The 16,618-nt window shown below is 38.0% G+C and overlaps 1 protein-coding gene across 5 annotated transcripts in view; it reads right to left on the bottom strand.

The window, feature by feature from the left end:
• The window catches only part of Sytl5 (synaptotagmin like 5), a 257,975-nt gene that overhangs the window by 70,304 nt on the left and 171,053 nt on the right, over positions 1-16,618 (bottom strand). For all 5 annotated transcript variants that reach the window (XM_058585750.1, XM_058585751.1, XM_058585752.1 and 2 more), the window contains one exon: positions 12,536-12,745. In XM_058585750.1, the coding sequence (XP_058441733.1) occupies positions 12,536-12,745 (210 nt within the window). The remainder of the gene's footprint in view (positions 1-12,535; positions 12,746-16,618) is intronic.

Genomic DNA, 16,618 nt, shown 5'->3' with positions numbered 1-16,618 from the left:
CAAAAGTTTTCCTATACACCAACAGTGAATCTGCTGAGAAAGAAATCAGGAAAACAATCTCATTCACAATAGCTTAAAATAAAATAGCTAAGAATAAATCTAACTAAGGAGGTGAAAGACCTCTACAATGAAATATAGAACACTGAAGAAAGAGATTAAAGACATAAGAAGATTTCTCACCTTCATGATTAGGAAGAATTAATACTGTTAAAATGGCTATCTATAGCAGGGAGCAGCGCTGTACATCTGTAATCCCAGCAGCTCAGGAGGCTGAGGCAGGAGGATTGTGAGTTCAAAGCCAGCCTCAGCAACTTAGCAAGGCCCTAAGCAACTCAGTGAGACCCTGTGTCTAGATAAAATATTTTAAAAGGGCTTGGGATGTGGCTCAGTGGTTGAGTGCCCCTGGGTTCAATCCCAGGTATCAAAATAAAAAAAAAAAAAAGGAAAGGAAAGAATACAAATAATAACAAATGCTGGAGAGGATGTGGGGAAAAAGGAACACTTTTACACTGTTGCTGGGACAGTAAATTAGTATAACCTCTATGGAAATCAATACGGAGGTTCCTCAAAAGACTAGTCACGGAACCACCATATGACCCAGCTATAACACTTCTTGGTATTTATCCTGAAGAATTAAAGTTGTCATACTACAGTGATACATGCATACCCATGTTTATAGTTGCACTACTCACAATAGCCAAATATAGAACTGGCCCAGGTGTCCATTAATGGATAAATGGATAAAGAAAATATTATATATATAAGAGTTTTATTCGGCCATAAAGAAGAATGAAATAAATGCCATTTGCAGAAAAAATGGATGAACTAGAGACTATTAAATTAAGCAAAATAAGCCAAACTCAGAAGGTCACAGGTCTTATGTTTTCTCTCGTATGTGGAAGTTAGGAAAAAGGAAAAAAAATGGTGAGTTTGTGGGGAGGGGTGAGGTTTCATGAAAATCAAAGGGAGAACAGTAGAATAGAGGAAAGGGACCAGGGTGTTAGAGGAAGGGAGGAAGGGGGAAGTGCTGGAAGTGACACTGGCCAATTAACATTGTTATGTTGTGTGTGTGTGTGAATATGTAACAATAAATCCCACCATTATGTACGACTATAGTGTACCAATAAGAATGTGGAAAAAATAGACTTAAGACAAAAACACTTCTAGAGATGAAGAGGGTCATAAAGAATATGTCCAAATTAATAAGGTAAAAACCAATAACCTAATAAAAATTATGTAATATGCAGAAATAGTCCTAACACAGAAAACGAACTACAGAGGCAATAACCATAATAAAAAGCTATCTAACCTCATTAGTACCTGGAAAAATACAAATTAAAACAATAGGGAGAGATACCCTTCTATTTATTGATTTGGAAAAAATTAAAAATTCTCATGATACCAAGTACTGGTAAGATTACAAAGCAAAGGAAACCCTTATACAATGCTGGTGGAGTTTAATTTAGTACAACTGTTATAAAAACAAATACTGTTTTATGGGCCGGGGTTGTAGTCCTGGGCTCAATCCTCAGCACCACATAAAATAAATAAAAATAAACATATTGGGTTCATCTACAAATAAAAAAAAGTTTTTTAAAATTTAAACAAAAAAATTTAATTGTAGTTGGACACAATACCTTTATTTTACTTATCTATCTACCTATCTATCTATCTGTCTATCTATCTATTTATTATGTGGTGCTGAGGATTGAACTCAGGGCCTCACACATGCTAGATGAGTGCTCTACCGCTGAGCCACAACCTCAGCCCTAAAAAAAAAAGTTAAAAAAATACTGTTTTATAAAGTTGAAAATGCTCATAGCATTTGCCCTGCAATTCCATTCCTAGTTATCACTCTGCAATAGTCTTTTTAAATATTTGTGGCAGACAGTGAGAAACATCTTACATCATAATCCAGAAGATAAATATACAGATGTTATGTACATCTATAAGTACATATGTATTTGCATACATAAATGTATATGTCGATGACATTTTCTATTATATTTAATTTTTAAAATACTGATTACAATCTACAAATGCATCATGCTGTACAGATTTAAAAATCCACCCTAGGGTGTACATGATAAAAATTTTACCCTAGCTGAACATGATGGCACACGTCTGTAATCCCAGTGACTCGGGTGGCTGAGGCAGGAGGATCACAAGTTCAAGGCCAGCCTCAGCAAATTAACAAGACCTTGTTTCAAAATTTAAAAAAATTAAAAAGAACTGGGGATGAATCTCAGTGGCAGAATGCCCCTGAGTTCAATCCCCAGAACTGCCAAAGGGAAAAAAATCACAAAAGAATGCAAATAGTATGATTTTCATTTCTATAATGTCCCAAAATATACAACTAGAAAATACATGACCTAGGGAAATACCCAAATACAGTAAAACCATAAAGGAATGAAAAATGCAAAACAAGAATGTGTTGATCTCGGGGGTTTTTTTGGTGGTACTAGGAATTGAACCCAGGGGTGCTCTACCACTGAGAGTCATCCCCAGCCCTTTCAATATTGTAATTTGAGACAGGATGTTGCTGAGTTGCTGAGGCTGGCCTAGAACTTGCCATCCTTAGCTTCCTGAGCCACTGGGATTACAGGTATGTGCTACTGTGCCTGGTTGAATGTGTTGATGCTTAAACTAAGTGATGAATACACAGGTATTCTCTTAAATATTGTTTCAACCTTACATACATATTACAGAGTCTTTGAAAGGTATGATATTTTCAAATTTTAAAAAATCTTTCTAGTTTATGTAGGTTTAAGATACCAATCTCCCAGTGAACAAAGCATTTTGAAAAAGGGTGGGGGCACTTGTATATAATTGATAGGCATTGTAAAATAGCACATCAAGGCACCCCAAACAGCTTCTTACCTTTCCAAATAACTTTGGGTCAATGGGGGATTGCTGATGTGAAATTTCTCCTTTGCAGCTGTATTATGAAAATTTGCTAAACTAAGGGGTGATTTTGAAATGGCTATGTGGCAACTGTAGACCCTCACCAGGAACACCAGGAACCTCCCTATGGTTGAATATGTTGAGATTCTTACTTATTTTGATGAAGGAAAATATATGACAGAGGAGCCATGGGTGGTATCACTCAATAAGAGGTGCTCGAAAAGATTTACTGTAGGATTCAGGTTCATGTTGGGTAATTTAGGGAAGAGTTCAGGGCAGCAGGAATTTTCTCTGGATTAAGTGATGTCAGTAAGTGGGGACAATTCTATGGTGGCTAGGCTAATAAACTTTATCTAGTAAGAAAATAACAGGCGATTCATGTTAACTAAGAAAGGGGGGCCATGGTACTGTGTGGCATAATTGTTTTCCTTATGTTTGTCTATGCTTAGACAAGATTATGACGTGTTCTTGTTTTCTTCCACTTCGTTGTGGTTGTAGAATGATCTTGCGCATGTTGGTCTCTGAGATTTTGTCCAACGGAACACCATAGCCCACCTCTGAGTGTCAACACCTAAGAACACCAACACCTACATGTGTCAGATCACTTTCTAAGTGTCAGGGACCACATTGTTCTTTAACATAATGAAGAACTATACATTCCTCCTGCACTCTCACTATGTATGTGATATCCATTGGCACTAGCTTTTCTCATTTTTTTTTAATTTGTTATTTCTTTCTTTTCTTTCTTCCTTTTTTTTTTTTTTGTGGTGCTGGGGATTGAACCCAGCACCTTGTAAATACAAAGCAAGCACTCTACCAACTGATTTGAAAAATATTAGTGCAATCTCCAGTTGTGGTGGCACATGCCTGTAATTCCAGCGGCTTAGGAGGCTGAGACAGGAGGATGGTGAGTTCAAACCCAGCCTCAGCAAAAAGTGAGACACTAAGCAATTCAGTGAGACCCTGTCTCTAAATAAAATACAAAATAAGGCTGGGTATGTGGCTCAGTGGTCGAATGCCTGATTTTAATCCTTAGTACCCTCAAAAATATATTAGTGCCTTATAGCTATACATAACATTGTGGTATGTAATATATTTGCTTTATATATAAATATAAATGGAATATATAATTATATTTATATATAATTTATATATAAATATAAATATGCATGGAATATAATTGTTTTAAACAGTCCTCAGTACTTCCTCTTTCCCTACCTTTCTCCCTCCACCTCCCATTCCCTTTCCTCATCAATATGGTGTTTTTTAATTGGTTCTTCTTAGTTATACATGACACTAGAATCCATTTTGATAAAAATATACAAGCATGAGATATATCTTATTCTAATTAGGACATTCTTGTGGGTAGGCAAGATGGTGGGGTTCACTTAGGTATTTTCATACATGTACACAGGAATATTGTGGTAGATTTCTTATACTGTCTTTCCTATTCTTATCCCCCCTCCCTTCCGTTCCCTTTATCTAATCTACTGAACTTCTCTTCTTCACAACCTTTATTGTGGGTTAACTTCCACCTATTGGCGAAAACATTCAACCTTTGGTTTTGGGGGATTGGCTTATTTCACTTAGCATGATACTTTCCAGATGGATCCATTTACTGGCAAATGTCACATTTCAAGGGTTTTGTTTTTTATAGACACTCTTCTATTTCATCTATTTCAGTTATATTTCATCTATTGCAATAATCATTACCAGTTCATCAAAAAAAATTTTTTTCAGGCTCTTCCTACATCATGTTCAGCAAAATATTACATATCCTCTGTCTTATGTGGAGACCAAAAAAACAAACAAACAAACAAAGAAGAAGATGAGCTGAAAGTAGGAAAAGGGTCACTAGGGACTAGGAAGGAAGTCAGGGGAGGAGAGGGATAGAGGGCCAAGTGGAAAAGGATAAAAGAAGGGTGAATAGACATGATCATTCCATGATGTATGGATGTATGGAAATGTCACAGTGAATCCTATTAATTAATATGTACTAATAATTATAGTACTAAAGAATAGCAGCATGAGATATCACAACATGCTATGAATACAAGATCAGTTAATCAATGCCATATTAAAGTTATTTCATTTTTGGTGGCTTTTTATTTTATTATTATTTTTGGTGTCCTTTGGGGATCAATTGGGTGCTAATTCAGAAAAACAATCATTATGACCATCTTTATGTTAGATGGCAACTGCCTCAGCTAACATAATCATATGGAATTTTATAGATCTTATTGAGATAGCAAAATGAACCCACTGGTTGGGTCAAGGTCCCTTTCATTCTGTTTCTATAGAGTCGTTTTTAAAACTAGACCTATAGAGGCCAATTTGTTGAATTGGGTTGGAGAAAATATCAGGAACTGCTCAGCTCATTTGAACAGGTAGCATCCCTTCCATCACTTCCTGCTGTAATCATTTCAGGGTTTCAGAAATAAAATGTCTTTACTTTTATCCAATCCAAGGTAAATGACAATAAAGGTTGTTCTTCCAGCTGATTAGAGAATGAGTCACTTTCTGACTCATCTCATCTCTTAGAGGTCAGGGTGGGAATTTCAATTTTATGGTCTATTAAACAAGGAGATAGCCCAGTGGGGTTGTAACAGTCTCTTATAACAAACAAAAGGTGTGTACTGGCAATAAAATATCATTCGTGCTTCCTTTTTGAAAACTGCTCTATGAATAGCAAACAAGACTCTTCCAATACTGACAAATAGTTTTGATCTTCTGGGATCACTCACATTGGTAGCTGGAATATTGGAGAGTAGTATACTCCGATTTTCAGTTTGAAAATTAAGCATGGATTTTGATATCCTAAATTTAAACACCCATCATGTAAATTTCCAATGGTTGCAGGAGGATATAACTATAAATGAGTTGTTATCACAGAGGTATAAGAATCACACATTAAAGCTGTTTTCTCCTTAGGACACTTTAATGTATTGAAATAGAATTTTAGAGCCGTGTGCGGTGGCGTATGCCTGTAATCCCAGCAGATAGGGAGGCTGAAGCAGGAGGATCATGAGTTCAAAGCCAGCCTCAGCAACTTAGTAAGGCCCTACCTAATCAACTCAATGGGACCCTGTCTCTAAATAAAATACAAAATAGGGCTGGGGATGTGGCTCAGTGGCTGAATGCCCTGAGTTCAGTCCCTGGTACCTCACCAAATAAATAAATAAACAGAATTCTATTTGTGGATAAAATGATAAACTAATAGATTCATCTTGCTTCTTAGCTTATGAAACCATTGAGGGTAGTCTTTTATGTCCTTAGCCCCTTATATAACAACAGGTTATCAATTAATGTGCAGCAGGGATGAATGAAAGGGTCTATGGATAGATCAATTGGATAGGTGGATGGTTGGTTTTATTCAATTATTGTCTCACCAATAAGAGGAATGCAGTTGATTCAGAAAGTTCTTATTAAGGCATCAACATGTCCCAAGAAAAACACAGAATTTTCAATTTGTTGTTACTTATTCTTACAGCTTCTGACAACAATTTGTGTTATTGTTTTATTTTTCTGTGATAGCTAAAAAATGTCTTTGTTTAGAGGACAAATGTATTTGATATGGCTCATTGTTTTAAACCCTTGATCCTGACAGAAAAACAAAACAAAACATAAACAAAAACAAAAAAATCTATTTGTTTCAGTTGCTCAATTCTGAAATGCTTTAAGTAGAAGCCATTTGTCCATGTATTTATCAGTTTGTTTTCCATCTATTCATTTAACACATACATTTTGAGGACTTATTATATGCATTCTTTTAGGTACTAGAACTATATCAGTATAGATAAAAACCTTGCCCTCATGGTTATGAAGCATATATTCTAGTGGAGGAAGAAATACAAAAAGGATAAATAAGTAAAATATATAGCACATAAGATCTAAAGGAAAAACACAGAAATGGTTTGTATTAGTTTGAGTAGGCTAGCTTCTGTAACACTCGCCAAATCCTACTCACTTAACACATTTAAAGTTAATTTCTCATTATACAGCCTAAGGTAATCAGACAAGCTTTAGAAGGAAGGTCTCAGAATTAGACTTCAGTTACCATTCATACTAACTAGTAAATGAGTTGATGGCTAAAAACATAAGCTTCTTGGGTCTTGTATTGAAAAGTACGCTTCAGAAATTGCCAGTGGTATTGATAAATTAAAGATAAAAGTCCTCTTCCCATACCAAAGCTTGAGGCTACTTGGAAATGACTGAAGGGCTTTTGAGTCACAGTTACTAGTTAGTTCAGTCTGAGTGAATGAGGGTCTGGAGTGTAAAGTTGAGGATGAACAGAAGTGGAATAAAAATGGAAAAGAATAAATAATGGATACATATTATGCAGAATATCACTAAGCTTTACCATCAAATAAAATGAATCAAATGAAATAGCATTGTATAAGAATCAGAGAAATGGTTATTAAGGAATCCCCATCAATTCTAACTCTGCAGTTGAAACATCAGTTATTTTTTGAAATTTCATTTCCTTCTTCATTGTCCTGAAATGTCAGATCTCAACTTGATATAGTCTGGTGGGAAAGGAACTGGGTGAAGAAACAAATAAACTCAAAAACATTGATACTCTTCCCAAGTCAACTAACACATATACTATCTCTTGTGCTCTTATTTCTGCTATCTATAAAATGTAAACCCAATTGTCTCTCTTACCTAATATATATGTTATGAGACCTTGAGGGATTATTCCCTAGGAGTACATGTGATCCAGAAACATGTCAGCCCTCATGGGGACTGAGGCCTCAATTTTGGAAATCTTTTCAATCTCTGACTTAAGGTCATCAAGAATATGCAGTGTCCCTGTCCTATTTCCCTTCCAAAAGAAAAATGTGTATTCTCAATGGATACATATTATGCAGAATCTCACTAAGCTTTACTTTGACCATCAGTCAAAGACTACCAGGTTTATAGAAATATATGGCCAAAACCCAGAAAAACAAGCAGCAATAGAAATAATCCCATAGGACACTCAGGTAATGGAGCTGTAATTTATAGACTATTAAATAACTACAAATAATTTGAATACATTACAAGAAAAGAATAAGAAGATCGAAAAGAGAAAGAAACAATATGAAAATTTTAAAACTGAAAAACACAATAACTGAATTAAAGAATTAAATAGATGGGTTTAACAGCAAATTAGACATAGCTAAAGACAAGACTTAGGAACTTGAAGAAAGGCCTCACAAAAATATACAAACTGAATTCTGATACAAAAAGGATAGGAAATACAGAAAGGACCATGAGTGCTATACAAAAGATGTTGAGCATGACTAAGATACACAGGAGCAAGATAATGGAGGAAAATAAATACCCAGAGAGAGATTGTCTGAGAAATTTTCATGTGTGACAAAAATTAAGACACAAATTCAAGATGCTCTAGGAACCCCAAGAGGGATTAAAAACAAAGAAAATCAGACTGAGATATGCTACAGTAACTGTTGAAAGCCCAGTAGAAAGGGGAGAAATATTAAAAATAGTCAAAAGAAAGGATCAAGTATGTAGCTCAGTGGCAGAGCACTTGTTTAGCATGTGCAAAGCCCTGGATTTGATCTCCAGTTCTAGAAATATAAAAAAAGAAAAAGATAGAAAGAAAGGAAAATATTACCTTCAACAGTATACTGACAGCTGATTACCTAACAAATATTAGAAACCAGAAGCCAATGGAATCTTCAACTTACTGAAAGTTAATAACTTCCAACCTAGGATTCAATAACCAGTGAACATTTTAAACATTAAAAATAGAACTACCATATGATCCAGCAATCTCACTACCCAGCATATATCCAAAGGAAATGAAATCAGTATGTTGACGAAACATCTGCATGCCCACGTTTCCTTGCAACAATATCCACAATAACCAGAAATGGAAATAATCCATTTATCTATCTATTCATCCATCAACTGATGAATAGATAAAGAAATGTGGTAAATACACACAATGTATGTATACACAGACATAAAGAAGAGTGGAATCCTGTCATTAGTGACAACATGGGTGGAACTGGAGATCATTATGTTAAATGAAATAATCCAGGCAAAGAAAGACAGGAAGCACAAGATCTCACTCATACATGGAATCCAAAAAAGTTGATCTCTGCTGAGAGCCATTGCCAAGTAGGAATGACGCATGGCCTACCCAATGTTGCTTAGAGGGAGGACTCTCCATTGTGGAAATGGGCTTGCCTTGGACCCAGGTCATTTGCAGTGACATTGCATGAATGTTTGAGAAAGGTGACCCTGCTCAAGGACCAGGGTGGATCCGGGTTTAGGGAGGATCCTGCTGGATTAGGGTGGGTCCAGGTTTAGGGTGTATCCTGCTGGGAATAGGGAGTATCCTGCTGCCTCAAGCGCCCCCTCCCCCTTGGGTTTAGGGCAGTTCCAGGTTTAAGGTGGACCCTGCTGGGAATAGGGCGTATCCTGCTGCCTCAGGCGCCCGCCGGCTCCTTGAGTTCCCCTTGAGTTCTCGGGGATTCAGAGAGTATTTTGGGATTCAGAGCAGAGTGCCGGTGAATTTTCCCCAGAACATGCATGTAGAGTGCCGTGAGAGTTTTGGGAATAAAGAATTGCTGTTTGAATCTACAAGGCTGTGAGTGGCTCGTGATTTTGTGCCCAGCCAGACTGCAGCAGATCTCATAGAAGTTGAGACTAGAACGGTAATTACCAGAGGTCAGGAAGAGTAGGGGAGAGGTGTCATGAGCTGCCCGTGGGCTGTGCATGGATTATGTTGCGCATAGTTGCCTCTTGAGGGGAGAGGCCTGGCTCTGCAAACTCCCTGTCAGGGAGTGTGATGGCGTGATGCAGGTGCGCCTCCCCCTCTAGCTCTGCCTAAGATCTTACACAGCGCCTGAGATGGGTGTGACTGGCCAAGATGTCAATTTGCTGACCATCAGGAAGACATCATGAAGCAAGACTCCACCCTTGAAACCTTACCCCCCTTTGATGCCCCGCCACACACCCACCGCTATAAATAAAGGGATTCTGGGTGCATGCACCCCCTTTTCCAGCCCTCTTTCCAGCAAGGAAGCTGACCCTTAAGGCTGCAGAGCTGTCCTACTCTCGGTTTAAAAACTACTCTCTGTATTGTGTGTTTTTTTGCCCCTTTCTTAGCTTAATGTTGCAGCCAGCTCTTTTAAACCCAGTTCACCTGGTTTGTGCGGGTCATTGTCGAGAGAGGGAAGAATGGCAAAAAGTTATCAATGAATACTAAGTTACAGTTAAAGTAAGAAGTTCTTTTTAAAAAATTTTTTTATTCATAATGGACTCAATATCGTTATTTATTTTTATGTAGTGCTGAGGATCCAACCCAGTGCCTCACATGTGCAAGGCAAGCACTCTGCCACTGAGCCACAACCGCAAGAAGTTCTGATGTGCTATTGGACAGGAGGATGGTTATAGGTGACAGCAATGCATTGACATTTCAAAAAGAAGAAAGGATTCTGGAAATTTTTACCATAAAGAAATGATAAATGTTTGAGAAGATGGATATGTTTAATCTGATTTAAACATTATACAATACAAACATGTATCAAAATATGCCTTCAATTTTTATGTTTTTATGATTTCAAATAAATTTAACTTAAAGTTAAAAAAGTAATAAACAGAATAATCATTGAAAACTCAAGAGTGAAATAAAGTCATGCCAAGAATAACACATATTCATCAGTAACAGAATGACACTAAACACTAACGAGTACCCTACCTTTAGGCAAAAGGAAAAATATATATATATATGAATTAAAGCAAAGAAATGTAGCAAAAAATATACAGTAATGAAAAGGGTAGCTATGTTGTAAATCTAAATATATAAGCAAATATAAACATAACTAAAAGGATAAATAGGAATTTCACAATGGTTATTGAGAGAGTTTAGTATATCTCTCTCAATATCAATTCCAGGTAGATTATCTGTCAATTGGTATAAAACAACAACAAAAAAATAACAATTATAAGTAATTTTATATGTAAATTAATAACAATTACAATAACAGTGAGATACAATAGTAACAATTACAGAAGATCACAAAGGAGAATATTTCCATGATTTGGGGGTTAGGGAAAATTTCCTTGCAAAGAATACAGGAAAAAGAAATCCTATTAATCATACAAGAAAAGATGAGCATATTAACCTACCATAAATTAGAGATTTCTGTTCACTGAATGGAACCATTAAGCAAGTGGAAAGCCAAGTGAGAAGGTGGGAGAAGATATCTTCAACACATGTAGCCAATACAACTTGTGTACTGAATATATAAAGAACTCCTTCAAATCAGAAGGCTATGTTGAAACCTACATGTCAATGATTTCTCCTAGATCTGAGAGAGGATGTTCACTAATGACAGGAAGGAAGTATTAAAAGTGATTTGCTTATGTGGGACATTTGTTGAATTGAATATAATCACTTAAGTCAATCAAAGTAACGTATCCCAAGTAAGTCATAAAAATAATTTGGGCTGGGGATATAGCTTAGTGGGTAGAGTGCTTGCTTTGCATGCACAAGGCCCTGGGTTTGATCCCTAGTGCCACACACAAAAATAAATAAATAAAAGAACTTAAATGCTCCATTTCTTTAGAATGGCTTTTCTCAATTCATTGTTGAAACATAGTATAAATTGCTCTATTCAGGGTTACCTTTATGAAACAACAGAAAAAAAAATAGTTAAGTAATTCAGTCACTGAATATAAAAGTCTTCAACAGAGCAGTAGTTCTTATTGAGAGAAGCAGAAAAGGGAGAAATGGAGTCACTCTGGTACCACACCACCCACATTTCCTCCCAAGATAATTTTTTTTTTGTAACAGGGATTGAACTCAGGGGTGCTTAACTACTGACCACATCCCCAGCACTGTTTTGTTTTTGTTTTTGTTTTTTTTTTGAGACAGGTTCTCACTAAGTTGCTCAGGGCCTCGCTAAGTTCCTGAAGCTGGCTTTGAACTTGTAGGCCTCCCGCCTCAGCCTCCCAAGCTGCTGAGATTACAGGAGTGTGCCATGGTACCCAGCCACAGTTATTCTTTTAAATATTGTTCTCTGCTGAGCATGGTGGTCCACACCTGTGATTCCGGCTACTCGGGAGGCTGAGGCATCACAAGTTTGAGGCCACCCTGGGAGACCTAGTGAGACCCTGTCTTAGAATAAAAAAATGAAAAGGTCTTGGGGTATAGCTCAGTAGTAGAACACCCCAGCATTCAACCCCCAGTACCATAAAGAAAAGAACTTTATTTTATATTTTTGGTACTGGGGATTGAACTCAGGGCATTGCCCATGCTAGGCAAGTGCCCTACCCCCTGAGTAAATCTCCCAGCTGCAAAAGGAACTTTAAATACTCTTTTCTGTCTTTGAATCTACCTCTATCTCAACTCTTCTGTTTCTCTGTCTCTCTGTCTCTCTCTGTCTCTGTCTCTCTCTGTCTCTCTCTCTCTCACACACACACACACACACACACACACACACACCCCAGAGTCCTGCCAAGGCACTGCTGAACGTAACTGGGCTATACTTGAACCCTATCTAACTCTCTATCCCTAAATTTATAACACACTATTTTTCTTTCTCGCTTTCCCCACTCCAATCTATCAAATTTTCTCTTTCTACAAAAAAAAAAAAAGGGCAAAAAAACTCACGCGACTTTGGCGCAGACAGTGCACTTCCAGCTGCCATTGAGGCCCACAACCCGACATTCACTGCACACCCTCAGTGAGCAGGCCTGGCACGGGTCTCCCCGGTCAAAGATGAGGCCCAGGTTTCTCTGACAGTGAACACAAACTCTGCTGGTCTCTTGTTGAGTCTTCCCACTTCTACGTTTTGCCTCCAGGAGCTCATTTTTCAGCTTCCTGAAAGAGAAAAAAAAATCACTTAAAAAAGTACACACAGAGCCAGGCGTGGTGGCACATACCTATCATTCCAGTGACTCAGGAGGCTGAAGCAGGAGGATCACAAGTTCGAGGCTAGCCTTAGCAACGTAATGAGACACTGTCTCAAAATAAATAAAAAGGGCTGGGGATGTAGTTCTGAAGTAAAGCACCTCTGGGTTCAATCCGAAGTACAAGAACACACATACATATAGGAGCAGACCTATTTTTAAGAGATGTTTTCGTTTGGAAGAATATTCAAATCAAGGAGTCAAAACCAAATACTTGCAGAGAATACAATTTCTCCCTCCAGAATCAATGATCCATTGATATGTAGTTGAAAATTACATTCATGCTTTATTTTTTTATTTTTTAGTTATAGATGGATACAATATCTTTATTTGCTTTGTTTAATTTTTTTATCTTTATTTTGCTGGTTTATTTTTATGTGGTGCTGAGGATCAAACCCAGGGCCTCACACATGTGGGCAAGTGCTCTGCCACTGAGCCAAAACACCAGCCCCTCATGCTTTATTTTTGACATCTTCCACTAGCACTATTTTTCTATGAAGATTTATTCACATTCTACTCCGACTTATCCTGGACATCTTTGATGCCACAACACTGGAGCATTGCTGGGGTGCAAAGACACACATGGTTGCAGGGGCTTTGTCTGCCTGGATGTACTACATGAGACAACAGTGCAAAACCAATCAATAGCACTGGTACTTTCCTTCCGTGATCCCAAGAATTTTGTGCCTACAAAATACTGTCTAGCATTTCAGATATTGACACTTCTGCTTAGCATTTGATAGTATCCAACAATTTCCATTAACCTATGGGCGTTGTTGTCAGTCATGTCTATGAATCCAGATTCCTCCTGTACTAGCCGTCCAACCTTAGGCAATGATTTAGTCACTCAATTTCAATCTCTCATTTTTTAAAATGGGAGTAATTGTATTCTTTCATAGTTGTTTTTAAGATTAAATGAGTTTCCAGATGTGGTGGCACACACCTGTAATCCCAGCGGCTCAGGAGGTTGACACAGGGAGGGTGGATCGCAAGCTCAAGACCAGCCTCAGCAACTTGGCAAGGCCCTAAGCAACTTATGGAGACTCTGTCTCAAAATAAAAAAATAAAGCCGGGCATGGTGGCGCACACCTGTAATCTTAGTGGCTCAGGAAGCTGAGAAAAGAGGATCACAAGTTCAAAGCCAGCCTCAGCAATAACAAGGTACTCTGCAACTCAGTGAGACCCTGTCTCTTAATACAAAATAGGGCTGGGGATGGGGCTCAGTGGTTGAGTGCCCCTCAGTTCAATCCCCAGCACCAAATAAATAAATAAATAAATAGGCTGGGGATGTGGCTCAGTGGTTGAGTGACTCTGAGTTTAATCCCTGGTACCAAAAAAATATTAAATGAACTAATATAAATAAAGTTCCCAGCATGGTATCTGGCACATAGGTACATGGGCAGTCCTTTCTCCAGGGAATTTGGTAGGAATGCTACACTTCAGACCTACTGGATCAGAAAGTACATTTTTTCAAAATCAGTGGTTTCATAAAATATTCAGGTGATTAGAGTTTGAGAGGCACAGCTTTGAAACATTTATTTTCAAATTTGGCTATATGTTGAAATCATTTGGGAAGATTTTTTTCAGTGATTCCTAGGTCTCACTCCCACACATTCTGTGTGTCATTGGATTTGGATGTGGCCTATGCAATGGTATTTTAAACACTTTCCTTATTTACTCAAATATACTGCCAAATTTGGAAAACACTGCTATAGAAGACAGGCTCATTCTCACTTAAATGCTTCATAGACATGTGGTTCCTTCATGCTGTTGATCTCTATTCTTCTATGTTCCAGGAAAAAATAATCCAAAATCATTCACATCTTTCGTACCATCTCCCTTTTACATTTGTGAAACTAAACTTTGTCATGCCCACCTTCAGGGAGCAGGAAGAACAGAACACTGCAGTGTCCAAAATCTATAACAATCCATGCAACAGTGATAAAGAAACAAACTACTCAAAACAAGTAGAACAAAGCCAGCAATCCCAGGGAGCAGCCCAAGTGGGTTGATGGACCAAAGAGTAATAAACTAAGAAAATGGGGAATTGTGGGATATTCTTGAGGCAAATTCTTTCCTAGAAAAGAGTCTATGGTCAGGTTCCTGAAGTTTAACCACACAGCACCTCCTTAAACTGGAGGAGCTGAGACCACCTGGAGAAATTATGGCCACAAATTAGTTAAACATTTGTATTGCATCTTATGTATGTATGTATTGCATCTTTCTTTGTGCTCCACTTGACAGGACCTTATTTAGCAATTGGCTTTTACAGTTCACAGTTACAAGTGTTGAAAAGGACTTTGGGCCAAGTATAAGTCAGGTCACAAGGAAGCAAAGATGAAAGGCCTAAACATCTTGGTTGGGCAAATGCTAATATTATTGGTGCTTATGGGCCCATATATTCTGGCAACTATCTCTGAGACATGTGGAGAAAACTGAGAAGAATTGCAGAGGTTGATGAAAACTATTAAAGAGCTTACTGAGTTTTCCAGCTTGTCTTTGAAATTGAACTAATTCAATCAGATCTAGGAGAATCCATGTTATGTGGGCACAGCCATTTTCAGACACACAGGAAGCAGAGGAAGGGCAATGGTAGGGTGTCTTGGTCTGCTTTGTGTCGTATAATATAATTCCACACTCTGGGTAATTGGTAAAAAGCAGACATTTGTTTCTTACTATTCTGAAATCCAAGATCAAGGGGCTGGCAATCTGGCAAGGCCTTTGTTGCTGTGTCCAACGTGGCAAAAGGTGGAAGGGCAGGAAAGCCAAGAGCAGAAGAGGGCACCAACATCACTATGATAACAAACTCACTCCTGTTTAATGTCTTCTCCGCAGTACTAAGGATAAAGGAAAGCATAGGGAACTAGGAGAGGAATAAGATGGGCTATGTCTCTGCCTTCTGTTTAATGAGCATTTACAAAGCAAGGTGAACCTCCTTGGGTTCCTGCATGGCTGGCCTAGCCTCAGGAAGGTAACTGAGGAAGGTGAGCTTTTGGCCTGCAGGCACAGTATCTACTCATCTTTCTCATAAGCTATCCACATAATCTAGAAATGCTTCTGGTTCCAAGTAACACCCTTAAAAATGGGTCTGGCATAAAAACATGGCACTGGCATAAAAATAGACTTATAGACCAGTAAGACAGAAGACACAGAAACACATCCAAAGAGCTATGATCATCTCATTCTTGACAATAGTGCCAAGAAACATACATTGAAGAAAAGACAGTCTCTTTAACAAGTGGTGCTGGGAAAACTGGACACTCGTATGTACAAGAACGGATTTGGGGAGGGGGGTTGTGGCTCAGCTGTAGAGCGCCCGCCTAGCATATGGGAGGCCCTGGGTTCAATCCTCAGCACCACATAAAAAAAAATTTAAAAACTAAGATAAAGGTATTAAAAAATAAAAGAATGAATTTGGATCTCTATCTCTTCCCCTGCACAAAAATCAACTGGTGAAGGGGTTCCTGCACCCACTGTCTGACAGGGTCACAGCGTGGGGGATGCTTCGGCAGGACCACACCATCTGGAAATCGGAACCATGGGGAACGTTAAGTGTTTTGTTTATGATACTCAAGATATGGATAACAGGGCATACGTCAATCAATAATAAAAGTACATATTGCCTGAGATTGCAGGAAAATTCCCAGAATGAGACTGAGGATACAATTGAGACATGCCACAAGGTGTGTTTCAATATCTCTCAGAACACAAACAACACTGTTATTCCTCAAGAAATTCATGGAAAAAAGATTGCAAACCGAGGTTCCTGAGGAAAGCTTAACAA

This window comes from Marmota monax, unplaced genomic scaffold (genome assembly GCF_021218885.2).
Source record: "Marmota monax isolate L192 unplaced genomic scaffold, Marmota_monax_Labrador192_F-V1.1 WCK01_AAM20220418_F8-fsc00158, whole genome shotgun sequence".
Lineage (NCBI taxonomy): Eukaryota > Metazoa > Chordata > Mammalia > Rodentia > Sciuridae > Marmota > Marmota monax.
Note: the sequence above shows the minus strand (reverse complement) of the source record. Positions and strands in the feature narration are given on the sequence as shown.